The following is a 14,111-nucleotide window of genomic DNA, read 5'->3' on the forward strand; positions in this document are numbered from 1 at the left end:
ATGTCAGCCGTGAATTGATATGCTGGAGTTTTTAGTGGTGAATCAGTTGCCGTTGCGTGGAGATAATTCTGGTTTTGCCAGTGTGCTAGATGATAATAGCTCCATGGGGCTGTTTTTGTCTCTCTTTGAGTACACCATGCGCAAAGATCCCGAACTGACAAGGATTACAAAAACAATCCCACAGAATGCACGCTATACCAGCCCACAGATGCAAAACGAGATTATCGAAATGACGAGCAAACTCGTGACAGAAGAGATAGTGAAGTCGGCGATAGCTGGTATTCAATTAAAGTGGATGGCACACGGGATCCTTTAGGCCAAGACAATATATCTGTAGTTGTGCGTTTTGTTGACGAAAACTATGGTGTGTGTGAGCGCCTCTTGGTAATGGTCACATCTGAGAAAGGTGATGCAGAGGCTCTGACAGGTGTCATCATTGATGAGCTCACCAGCGCCGGACTCAGCACGGACAAAATCCTGAGTCAGGTTTATGATGGCGCATCTGCGTCTGGCAGGCATGGTGGTGTGCAGAAATTGCTCCAAAACAAGCTGGATCGTAACATACCATATACTCACTGCTTTAATCACCAACTTCATCTGGTTGTGATTCATGCGATGTCCAGCGAAGCAGCTGTCGATGATTTTTTTGGTGTATGCAACATGCTGTACAACTTCATCAGGAAGCCAACCGTGGCTATTCTGTACAAAGGCGATACCCTGAAACGTCTCTTGGACCAGAGATGGACTGGCCACTTGGCAACGGTCAAAGTTGTGGTGAAGAGTTTTCACGACATATCCACATTACTGACCGAGGTGGAAAACACACGAGGCCTTGGAGCCGAGGTGCGCGTTGAGGCTACGGGGCTGCTTCGTGCCATTACGCAGCGCAGTTTTCTTTTAATTGCGCACCTTGTTATGAAACTGTTGTCACTTTTTGAGCCGCCTAACAAACTGCTACAGGCCGAAGGTATGGACTTGTTCACTGCGGTGACACTTGTGAACAGCGCTTTTGACTGCGTGAAGACACTGCGCACAGAAAACGAGCTTTCTGCACTGTGGGATCTCTGCGCTCCTCCAGCATCGGCCACCAAGGCTGTGCCGGTGACCGACCCTGGTCCAAGCAAGAGAAGAGGCACAATTAACAAGAACCTCCGCGGATTTGCAGTTGAAGAAAACAGTTGGTCAGCCACAAAGTGAAATAGACGAAAAGACTGAGTTCATGAGATTGTTTTACAGTGTTATCGATGCTGTGCAAGGAGAGATGAATGCGCGTTTTGGAGAGCGCAGTAGCGAGCTCATTGGCACACTGGCTGCTTTGAACCCAGAGGCCGAGGATAATTTCCTGGACCCATCAAAGGTAACCCCTCTCCTGGTATAAGCTGGAACTGAAGTGGTTGAATCTGAATATACTGTGGCTCGTGAGTTACTAGTGAAGAAAATGACTGACAACCCGGTTCCCCCGAAGATGGAAAATGGACAATAGCTAACATCCTCAGCACATTCAACTGTGCACTCCAGGCTATGCCGACTGTTCTCACAGCCTACACCCTTGCCCTAACTTTAGGAGCTTCCACAGCAATGTGTGAAAACTCATTTTCCACGCTCAAAAGCGTCTTCTCAGACCATCGGCGCAGTATGCTGCACAAACGCAAGGCCCAGCTGATTCAGCTTGCTTTTGAAAAGGACCTCACTCATAAGTTTAAGTCTGAGTGGAAGGACACTTTGATGAGGAGGTTCTGCTCGGAGAAACGCCGCTTCCCGCTGTACTGAAAGGAGGGATTGGAGAGAGTACCGGTAGGTTCAAAGTGTGTGTGTGTGTGTGTTTGTGTGTGTATGTGCGTGTCTCATGGCAATGCATATCTCTCTGTTGACTGCTTTAAAATGCAATGTTTGAGAGATGCTAGTGGTGTTACATCTAATATGTTGTATAGTCAAGTGTTTTATGGATATTCATAAAATTGCTTCTATGTAATGTGGTGTAGGCTATCTGGTATATGTATAGTATACGTACTGTAGGCTAATAATAAGTGTGCCCTCCCATGCATTTCATATGCCCCCCTTAAGACTGAGGTCTGGCGACGGGTCTGAGAGAGAGAGAGAGAGAGAGAGAGAGAGAGAGAGAGAGAGAGAGAGAGAGAGAGAAAAGGGAGAAAACACACACCAGAGGCACATGTAACAACGGCAACCAGCAGATGGAGACAAATCATTGGTCTGGATATCTGAAAAAGATTTCCTCCATCCGATAGTTTGAGAGATATTTCAGTCGGCACCAACTGAGCGACAGACGCTATAATCCCTAAAACAACAACTCAGAAACATCAAAAACACTTTGAAATGTTTCACAGTCTGGCTCAGGGTTTCTCCGTTGTCTCGAGTGAATTTCATGGCCTCGCTTCCCACACAAAGGTGATAAATGTGTGGAAGGTAGCAGTGGTGGAATGTAACTAAGTACATTTACTACAGTAATGTACTTGAGTCCAAATGTTGAGGTACTTGTACTTTACTCGTGTCTTTTCTTTTCATGCCACTTTCTACTTCTACTCCGCTACATTTCATTGACAAATATTGTACTTTTTTCTCCACTACATTCATCTGACAGCTTTAGTTACTAGTTACTTTACACATTACAGTTGTTTTCCATTGCTAAACGACAGTGGGCACAACTGGAGCTACATGTGCAAAACTCTAACTACAGTCTGCACAGCAGCAGTTCATGTGAACTAGGGCTTCGACTCCAAAGTTCAGTATTTGAATATAATTCAAATATTTAAAAAAAATAATGATATTCGAACGAATATTAGGCAGCCCTAAATTTTCGAACCTGTCATGGGCATTATTTTTTGTAAATGTGTTTGCTTGTAAACGTTGTTTTCAATTCAGATTCCAAGGCTTTTTCAGGCCTGGTGAAGTTGTGAATCGCAAGCTCATTAGCAAGGCTATTATTGGTCATCTGTGCTCCTGTAGGTGACGTAAGCATCCTGGTTAGCACCTATTTTGTATACCAAAACAATGGCCGCACCAACGCCTACAACAAACACGCCTGACGAGGAGTTTGAAATCTACGCTCCTGACAATATGAAAAGCAACGTGTGGCGCTATTTTGGGTTCCCAAAGAAACAGGGAAAAATCACGAGTAAGGACAAAGCGATATGTAAAATATGTAGGACCAAACTCACATACCACACGACGACCAGCAATTTGAGAGCCCACCTGTAAACACTACATCCCAGAAAGCTGGAAGAGGAAGAGGGGGAGGAGGGGGAGGGATCAGGGGCGATGCAGGCCAGAATCAAGTCCATGCTATCTCTTTCACAAGGCCTCCCCTATGCCCGTCAAAAATAGAGCGACAGATTTGTTGTTTGCGAAGATTTGAGGCCCATTAACGTAATATATGGGAGCGGTTTCAAGCTTTCGTCCACGAGCTAGAGCCAAGATTCAAGATCCCCTGCTTAAGTTTGATACCAATATAGGTCTTTACTGAAGACATTTAATGGTCAAAACATTATTAATAACTATTTGAATATATTCGAATAATAATATTATTAAACAAACAAACTTTGAATATGATTTTTGAGCAAAAGTTAAAGCCCTAATGTGAACCAAACTCTAGTTTGTTTTTTCATTGCTTGAACACAGCTGTAGCGTGCTGGGTTTACGTGTTTACAGGTATAACTGGCAACCCAACCTGGCTGTCAAACTGGACAGTTGATAACAACACAAAGGACACAACACAAAGAGACCTTCTGTTACAGAACGGAAATTTTAAAAGGAGAAAATACTGGCATTAGCATTGTTGTCAGAAAAGATAGTATTTCAACTTAGCATGTTTCCTAAATATCTGATGATGCATTGGAGTAATTTGGGGATTTATTACAGTGAATATATTACATATTGGACCTTTAATAATTCCACATTATCAATAAAATATTGTTTTATGATACATTCTAATTTCCTTTTTTCAACAAACGTTTGACACAAGTAAGCAATAGACACTGTACCAGTGTACACTAGTGTCCGTACTTAGGTAAACAACACAACATTAATCCACATTCACATCCCAACTATCATATGCACTTTTAAGATGATTTCTGTTTGACTAATTGCTAATTTAACTCCCTTTTTAAAACTGATATCACTTCTAATCTGTGTTTAATACAGTGGTAATATGTTCCAGTTTGAAATAGCCCTATACATGACTTTATGTATGATTAATGATTTTTATGCCATTAGTTTTAGGTAAAGGTAGTGTGAAGCGTCTCATGAAGGCCTAGTGTTATGATAGTGTCTGTCACGTGATAATGTGAAAGGTCATCATGTGACGTGGGGTGGAATTCATTTCATCGTTCTATTTGCCAAATTATATATTCACAGGCAGATATTTTCTAATTCATCTCCCTAATGTTGTACTTTTCTCATAGAACTTAAATCTCTATTCAAGTCACTTAGATTGTTAAACAACAAAACAAGTATTAAGCTTGTTGAAACTGTAGAGCTTGTTTTCCCTGAAACCTCTGACTAATTGTAATTTCATATGTTTACATGTACCTCTTTATTTTTGTACGTAATGAATCTGTTGTTTTATAGTTTGTACTGTCTTGTGTGTTTTTTTATTCATATCTTTATGAGAATTACACTTGATGTTTACCTGATTCTTTCTATAAAGTAATAATTTGAATCTACAGTTTCTACAGGGGATCCAGTGATGGTCAAAGGTTCAAGTTTATCAGGAGAGTCATGTGTGTTGCTGGATAAGATAACTTTTATGTGTTAAACACACTCAGAGAAATGATTAAAATATGTTTGACCTTTTGCAGAGTCCCCCTCACACAGAAGGCCAACCAGCACCACATCATCAGCATACAGTAAGAAGTTAAAGTGTCAGTGTTGGATTTTAAACAGAGTGGTTTACAGAGAAAATAAGAAAGGGGATGAAATGTCATCTTGTTATGCACCTGTGTTCAGAGTACTTATCTCTGACACCTTTTACACACATTCTAAGATTATGACATTATTATACAGCAATTTAAGGGTTTTATGACAGTTTAGTTTTATAACTTTCAGTTGATTTTAAACCAATGAAAGGAAAATTTAGGACACTGAGTAAGGGTCAGAGATGTATGGAGACATCAATAATCTGAGGAGATAAGTATTTTACAACTAGAAATGTCATTGTTTTCTGATGTAGAGACGTTTTAACTGAGGTGTCATTTAAAATGAAGAAACAATGTCCAAACTCAAGGTGTAACTCCTCATCTTGGCATGAATCAAAGCTTGATAACTCCTCCCTGTATTGTATAATGACAATAAAGCTGAACCTTGAACCTAGATCCCTTGATAAGACACATACTGGAAGTCACAGTCAGACAGTCATCACTGAGAGGTGAAATGGAGCAGAAAGGAGTTCAGCTGGACCGGGAAACCTTCTCTTGTTCCATCTGTCTGGATCTACTGAAGGATCCGGTGACTACTCCCTGTGGACACAGCTACTGCATGAACTGTATTAAAAGCCACTGGGATGGAGAGGACTGTAAGTACAGCTACAGCTGTCCTCAGTGCAGGAAGATGTTCACACAGAGGCCTGTCCTGCTGAAAAGCACCATGTTAGCAGATTTAGTGGAGGAGCTGAAGAAGACTGGACTCCAAGCTGCTCCGGCTGATCACTGCTATGCTGGAGCTGAAGATGTGGCCTGTGATGTCTGCACCGGGAGAAAACTCAAAGCACACAAGTCCTGTCTGCAATGTCTGGTCTCTTATTGTGAGAAACACCTTCATCTTCATTATGAATCAGCTCGATTAAAGAAACACAAGCTGGTGGAGCCGTCCAAGAAGCTCCAGGAGAACGTCTGCTCTCGTCATGATGAGGTGATGAAGATGTTCTGTCGTACTGATCAGCAGCTTATCTGTTATCTCTGCTCTGTCGATGAACATAAAGGCCACGACACAGTCTCAGCTGCAGCAGAGAGAGCTGAGAGGCAGAGAGAGCTCGAGGGGAGTCGACAAAACATCCAGCAGAGAATCCAGGACAGAGAGGAAGATGTGAAGCTGCTTCAACAGCAGGCGGAGGCCATCAATCTCTCTGCTGATAAAGCAGTGAAGAACAGCAAGAAGATCTTCACTAAGTTGATCCGTCTGATGAAGAAAAGAAGCTCTGATGTGAAGCAGCAGGTCAGATCCCAGCAGAAAAGAGAAGTGAGTCGAGTCAAAGAGCTTCAGGAGAAGCTGGAGCAGGAGATCACTGAGCTGAAGAGGAAAGACGCTGAGCTGAAGAAGCTCTCACACACAGAGGATCACACCCAGTTTCTACACAACTACCCCTCACTGTCACCTCTCAGCCAATCAGCATCCAGCATCCATATCCGTCCTCTGAGCTGCTTTGAGGATGTGACAGCAGCCGTGTCAGAAGTCAGAGATAAACTACAGGACGTCCTGAGAGAGAAGTGGACAAATGTCTCACTGACAGAGACTAAAATGGACATTTTACTGCCAAAACCAGAGCCCAAGACCAGAGCTGAATTCTTAAAATATTCACGTGAAATCACACTGGATCCAAACACAGCATACACAATGCTGTTATTATCTGAGGGGAACAGAAAAGCAACATTAATGAGTCAACAACAGTCTTATTCTAGTCACCCAGACAGATTCACTAACAGGTATCAGGTCCTGAGTAGAGAGAGTCTGACTGGACGTTGTTACTGGGAGGTGAAGAGGAGAGGGAGAGAAGTTTATGTATCAGTCGCATACAAGAATATCAGCAGAGCAGGGGCGTCTGATGAATGTGGATTTGGACAAAATGACAAATCTTGGGCGTTAGATTGTTACAACAACAGTTATTCATTTTATTACAACAAAGTCCAAACTCCCGTCTCAGGTCCTGTGTCCTCCAGAGTAGGAGTGTACCTGGATCACAGCGCAGGTATTCTGTCCTTCTACAGCGTCTCTGAAACCATGACTCTCCTCCACAGAGTCCAGACCACATTCACTCAGCCGCTCTATGCTGGACTAAAGGTTTATGATTGTTATGGAGACTCTGCTGAGTTGTGTAAACTGAAATAGACAGAAGTCATTTAAGGGTTAAATTCTGATTTAAAAAACTCTTCGACTTATTTAGTCTCCATCTTTGTTGCTGAGAGCTGATTGTTGTGACATTCTATTTTTTTTACATTTTTGTTGCATTTATCAATGTTTTTTGGCAGTTTTTTGACTTTTCTCTTTTTTTTCTTTATCACCATTTTAGACATGTTTGAGATGTTTTGGTCCCTTTTTTGCTTCTATCGACCTTTTATTTGTAAAGAAATCTAGATTGACATATATTTGTTTGGCGGACCAAATGTTATCATAATCATAATCAATAACTCATTCTTCTCTTTTACATAGCTGAGAATCTGGTTCAAACAAAGTGATTGTGTGGATGAAGTGAATCTGTTGATGAAATCATTGAACAAGAGTCTTTGAACAGACTTTACTGATGGGATGTGTGAATAAACTGAAGCTTTACATGATGAATAAACTAACATGAATATAGTATTTTCTTCCTGTCTTCATTCCAGGGTTTCATACAAAGCTGATGGAGAAAATGTGAAACTGATATGAGAGTATAACTGAGGCCCTTTTCTTCCTGAAACACCACAAAGTACATTCTTCATGTATAGAGTCAGTCAGTCTCTGTCCTTTCAACTTTCCTCACTAAAACTGCTTCGTCACAGAGAAATGAGCAGAGTTTTCTATCACTTGTTGCTTGACACACATAAGACAACAGATAATGTAGAGTTGATCCTTTACATTTGGTTAAATGTACTTCCACATAGAGAGGGGGGGTTACAACTTAAGAGGGGATTTAAATTTGAAACAACAGATGCTCGGACAAAGCTCACTGTTTATTTTGCACAAAACCACAACGGTTTTGTGAAATAGTCTCAACGAGTCAATGAAACAAAGTGTAAATATGTTGCAATTTAAAAAAAAGGTTCGAAAGATTTATTTTTGAAAAGTACAGAAGTGAGGAAGGAGAGTGAACATCACACTGACTTTAATGCTGCTTGATTTTAGTTTTTGTGTGTTCTTCCTGATCTTAATAGATAGATAAAGTAGGATGTAAACATGAGTAGTACTTCTGTAAAATGGTCTGTTTGATTTATTTTGTTTGACTGTGACGAAAAGAGAGCTGAGCCAGAAGGTAAAGCTCTTGATCTACCGAATAATTTTGGTTCCTACCCTCACCTATGGTCATGAAGGCTGGGTCATGACCGACAGAACGAGATGCAAGGTACAAGCGGCCAAAATGCGTTTCCTCAGCAGGCTGGCTCCTTTGCGTCAAAAGCAGCCAGTTGAGGTGGTTTGGGCATCTGGTAAGGATGCCCCCTGGGTGCCTCCCTAGTGGGGTGTTCCAGGGACGTCCAGCTGGGAGGAGGTCTTGGGGAAGACCCAGGACTAGGTGGAGGGATTATATCTCCAACCTGGCTTGGGAACGCCTGGGGTTCCCCCAGTCAGAGCTGGCTAATGTGACTCGGGAAAGGGAAGTTTGGGGTCCCCTGCTGGAGCTGCTGCCCCCGTGCCCCCGGATAAGTGGACAAGGATGGATGGATGGACGGTGATTTAGATGTGGTAAAGCCTGGGGGGGTGAAAGACCTGATAAGCATAGGGCTTCTACCTATCCCTTGTTTTGTTGACATTTTTGTATTTGTATTTTTGTTATTCATTCATACATTTTTAAATATATTCTTTTCTTTTGATAGTTTAATAATAATATTTCATCAGAATCAGAATCAGAAAAGCTTTATTGCCAAGTACGTTTACACACCCAAGGAATGTGTCTTGGTATCGTTGGTGCATGTCACATTAAGCAACATGCACAGACACACCGAGTCACCATATGCGGCGCAATCTCAACTCTTCTCTTCATTCATTCCTTCACATTGTTCATCAAAATTCAAGAAGTCAGAGACGTTCTAACGTTTGGCCTCAATTCTCACATTCCCAAATACTATTTACAACCTGAGAGCTGAAACTATTCTCTCCCATGTTTCCAATGAGACTTGTAAGAAATAAAAATAATCAGTCAAGCTGGCTATGCTTTATGAGGATACAAATCATAGTTGAATTATAGTTGTGTGTTTAGTGGAAGAGCACTGTGACAGCTTAGTCATGCAAAATGAGAAAAGGATACTGTTGTACATGCAGAAAGCAGCACTGTATGACGGTGGTCAGAAAGCAACAAGAGTGCAGCAACAAAGTTAATATCAGTTTGATATCAGTTTGACCATGAGAATAAGTTACTCCTCAACCTGTGACAGGCAACAGCGGCGCATTGTTCTCTCTGACCATCAGCATAGTTAAAGTCTGCCTAAGAACTGATGAAGAGGGCGTGTGCCAAAAGACTGGGACCAGTCTGTGCACCAACCAGGGGACGGCTAAGTCTAAACCACGGTACTCCTCCAACTTTTAATAAACAAATCAAAATGCTCTTAGAGACTGATATATGAATTCATGTATAAGCCAGAAAATTCAGTCTGATGAGAGAAGCCTGTGTGCCTGCTCAATTGGACCCGTGTACACATTTATGCTCTTATGATTTTACTTAAATAAATACTTGTTAAACTTTTAAAGCGCCCATATTATGCTCATTTTCAGGTTCATAACTGTATTTTAAGGTTGTACCAGAATAGGTTTACATGGTTTCATTTTCAAAAAACAACATATTTTTGTTGTACTGCACAGCTCTCTCTCACTGCTGCAGATCCTCTTTTCACCTGGTTTCTGTTTTAGCTACAGAGTGACACCTCTTTTCTTCTTCTTCTTCTGTACTATCTTTTATTGCACTCGCACATGCTCAGTAGCTCAGATGTAGAACATGTCAGCTAGCTTACTCTAGAGGCAGTAAAAGAAAGGTTGTTTCTCCAACTTCAGTCAGTTACAAGGCAGGATTAGCTGGGAGACTTCTTCTAAACCAGGGAGCACATGGAAGTAGTTCTTTTGGAGATTATGGTGAACTTGTGTGTGTTGTAGCAGTGCTTTGCTATTGAGAACGACGTAGCATTAGCATTAGCATGCTAACGCTAACGCTACGAGCTAACGGTTGCGGTTAGCCAGCTCATTTCGGACTGTGACGTCACAGTCCGAGCCGATTTTGAACAGCTCACCAGGAGACTGAAGGCAGGACACATTCAGAAACCAGATCTCACTCAAAACAGCATGGATGGATTTTTTTCACAGTTTGTATGTGTGTGGAAGCACCAGAGACACAAAAGAACACCCCAAATCCCAGAAAAAGTGTTTTTTTCATAATATGGGCACTTTAAGTCCTCTTCTTGCCTACTTAGTGGATTTTGAGAGACGACAGACCTGAATGCAGCATCAGTGTTACAGAATGTGACTCATGTGAACAAACTGACACAATGTGATATTACATCTATTTAAATGTCTCTTTACTGATGTTGTGTGTAGTTTGGACATGTCTTCCTGCAGTGAACATCCCAGCAGGTTAACAAGTGAAATGTGTGAACTGATGCAGGACACAAGAGGGAGCCTTCATCCTGCTAACCAGGGATGTAGTGGAGGTTAAAGCTCCTCAGATCACTTTGTCTGCAGCTTTTAGTTAACAACATGTTTTCAGGCTGATAGAAACCTTTTATAATTAACATGCAGTGTGCATTGGACTTGTGGAGGTTTCTTACTGCTAGACTCTAGGCTGATTACTTTCTTTAAATAGGCTTCTCTGCTTCATTGTTACTGTATCTGCTGTCTGATTTTGACTGCTCTGTTTGAGCTGTGTTTCTTAACTAGGATTGTGTGAGCTAGGATTAAGTTTCACTCAGGTGTTTGAGAGAGATAAGAACCAGTTAGAGTTAAGGTCGCTTTCATTTTACTCTGATTCAGGCAAGGACAGTGTTTGAATTATTGTAAACAAAATAAACTTTTATTAACTTAATTGCAGGACAACTCAGTCATTTAGTAAACTGGGGATCTGTCTCCAAATCCTCTGAGAGTTTACCTCCTAAAAGCTGAAGTCAGCAGAGTTTTTAAATGAGAAATGAGCTCCGTTGTAAACAAGTGTTGCTGGGTTCATTATCAAGTACTTTATCTTTCTTACATTTAGTACAAACTGCAGCTGTTCTTACAAAGTACGTACTGTTGCCTGCAGTACAGTCTGCAGACAGTCGGGACATGAAACTCTGTGACAACATCGCAGCTTGAACTTTGAGCCTCCTGCACAGATATGCTGCACAGAGGATCGTGGGTCAGAAAAGCACGCTGGGTTGTATACTGCAAAATGCAACCAGGTGCACCAGGACACATTTTTGGCATTGTGCTTTTGACATACTATGTATTGGGACAAACTATATATTTTGTCATAATAATGGCAGTATGGGCATAGCAACACACCCAGTATCTCTCTCAAAGCGCTCCTTTTCCAGGAATGAACAAAGCTTGATAACCCCTCCCCCCTCTTCCCGCTCTCAAACACAGCCAGCTCCACTCTGTGCTCATATTTCCTTGTTCCCTCCCCTTCAGAGCTACAGTTTGCAAAGTAAAACTGCGTACCACTGCTGTTTTAAGATAAGAGCTCAGACTAGTTTCACTTCTCAGGAAGTGACAGTCGTCACTGAGCGACAGGTGAAATGGCGCGGAAAGCAGTTCAGCTGGACCGGGAAACCTTCTCTTGTTCCATCTGTCTGGATCTACTGAAGGATCCGGTGACTACTCCCTGTGGACACAGCTACTGCATGAACTGTATTAAAAGCCACTGGGATGGAGAGGACTGAAAGTACAGCTACAGCTGCCCTCAGTGCAGGAAGACGTTCACACCGAGGCCTGTCCTGCTGGAAAGCGCCATGTTTCTTTTAGTGGAGGAGCTGAAGAAGACTGGACTCCAAGCTGCTCCTGCTGATCACTGCTATGCTGGAGCTGAAGATGTGGCCTGTGATGTCTGCACCGGGAGAAAACTCAAAGCACACAAGTCCTGTCTGCAATGTCTGGCTTCTTACTGTGAGAAACACCTTCAGCCTCATTATGAATCAGAGACATTCAAGAAACACAAGCTGGTGGAGCCGTCCAAGAAGCTCCAGGAGAACGTCTGCTCTCGTCATGATGAGGTGATGAAGATGTTCTGTCGTACTGATCAGCAGCTTATCTGTTATCTCTGCCCTGTGGAGGAACATAAAGGCCACGACACAGTCTCAGCTGCAGCAGAGAGAGCTGAGAGGCAGAGAGAGCTCGAGGGGAGTCGACAAAACATCCAGCAGAGAATCCAGGACAGAGAGAAAGATGTGAAGCTGCTTCAACAGCAGGCGGAGGCCATCAGTCTCTCTGCTGATAAAGCAGTGGAGGACAGCGAGAAGATCTTCACCGAGCTGATCCGTCTCCTGGAGAAAAGAAGCTCTGATGTGAAGCAGCAGGTCAGATCCCAGCAGAAAAGAGAAGAGAGTCGAGTCAGAGAGCTTCAGGAGGAGCTGGAGCAGGAGATCACTGAGCTGAAGAGGAAAGACGCTGAGCTGAAGAAGCTCTCACACACAGAGGATCACAACCAGTTTCTACACAACTACCCCTCACTGTCACCTCTCAGCCAATCAGCATCCAGCATCCATATCCGTCCTCTGAGCTGCTTTGAGGACGTGACAGCAGCCGTGTCAGAAGTCAGAGATAAACTACAGGACGTCCTGAGAGAGAAGAGGACAAACGTCTCACTGACAGGGACTGAAGTGGATGTTTTACTGCCACAACCAGAGCCCAAGACCAGAGCTGGATTCTTAAAATATTCACGTGAAATCACACTGGATCCAAACACAGCACACACACGGCTGTTATTATCTGAGGGGAACCGGAGAGCAACAGTAATGAGACAACAACAGTCTTATTCTAGTCACCCAGAAAGATTCACTTACTGGTGTCAGGTCCTGAGTAGAGAGAGTCTGACTGGACGTTGTTACTGGGAGGTGGAGAGGAGAGGGAGAGGAGTTAATGTATCAGTCGCATACAAGAATATCAGCAGAGCAGGGGGCTCGGATGAATGTGGATTTGGACGAAATGACAAATCTTGGGCGTTATATTGTAACAACAACATTTATACATTTTGGTACAACAATGTCCAAACTCCCGTCTCAGGTCCTTGGTCCTCCAGAGTAGGAGTGTACCTGGATCACAGTGCAGGTATTCTGTCCTTCTACAGCGTCTCTGAAACCATGACTCTCCTCCACAGAGTCCAGACCACATTCACTCAGCCCCTCTATGCTGGACTTGGCTTTATGTTTTATTTGGAGACTCTGTTGAATTGTGTAAACTGAAATAGACAGAAGTCATTTAAGTGTTAACTCTTTGACTTGTTTTGTCTCCATGTTTGTTGCTGAGAGCTGTTTTTTTTTTTTTTTTTTTTTTTTTTCGTCATTTATTAGCTTTTTTCTACATTTTGACACTTTTGTCAACATTTTTCATGCAGTCTTTAATGTTTTTGTTGCATTTTTTGACGTTTTTCCTGTTTTGTATCTAACTGTTCTCCAACTGTCTGTTCATCACTCTGAAACCAGAACACAACAAATGAACAGACAGACAGAAACTGTCTGATGTTTCTGGTTCTATAAGTCCCATAACATAGGTAGACACTGTCTGATGTTTCTGGTTCTATAAGTCCCATAACATAGGTAGAAACTGTCTGATGTTTCTGGTTCTATAAGTCCCATAACATAGGTAGAAACTGTCTGATGTTTCTGGTTCTATAAGTCCCATAACATAGGTAGAAACTGTCTGATGTTTCTGGTTCTATAAGTCCCATAACATAGGTAGGGTTGCTCCGATGATTTGCCAGTCCAGTCAGAGAGACTGGGGGGAAATGACAGAAAGTTGAAATTATTTTAAAAACTCTCAAAATTCGAGGCTTTGAAGGAAACATTGGGGGCTGGAGTCCCAGAAGCTCCGCCCCTGCTGAACAGAGATCAGCTGTTCTGGGCAGTACTTTGACATGTTGATGTTAAATTGGATAGTTTTTACAGCATTTTTGTTTCTCTTCAAATGCACATCTCAATCTTCTGATTACTTTACCCTTGTGTCATCTTCCTGTGGACCATCAACTTGTTGTCCTTTGGGGTAAACATTAAAAATGAACTTTTTCTGACGTTTTT

The 14,111-nt window shown here is 42.3% G+C and overlaps 1 protein-coding gene and 1 pseudogene across 1 annotated transcript; both read left to right on the forward strand.

Annotated features, from left to right (window-relative positions):
• Positions 1 to 5,382: 5,382 nt before the first annotated feature.
• LOC114571093 (tripartite motif-containing protein 16-like) lies at positions 5,383 to 7,056 on the forward strand. The gene has a single exon (XM_028601885.1). The coding sequence runs from the start codon at positions 5,386 to 5,388 to the stop codon at positions 7,054 to 7,056; it is 1,671 nt and encodes a 556-aa protein (XP_028457686.1). The 5' UTR covers positions 5,383 to 5,385.
• A 4,477-nt stretch (positions 7,057 to 11,533) lies between these two features.
• On the forward strand, positions 11,534 to 13,357 carry LOC114571187 (tripartite motif-containing protein 16-like; annotated as a pseudogene).
• Positions 13,358 to 14,111: the final 754 nt, after the last annotated feature.

The sequence above is a fragment of the Perca flavescens genome, chromosome 16 (genome assembly GCF_004354835.1).
Source record: "Perca flavescens isolate YP-PL-M2 chromosome 16, PFLA_1.0, whole genome shotgun sequence".
NCBI classification, from domain to species: domain Eukaryota; kingdom Metazoa; phylum Chordata; class Actinopteri; order Perciformes; family Percidae; genus Perca; species Perca flavescens.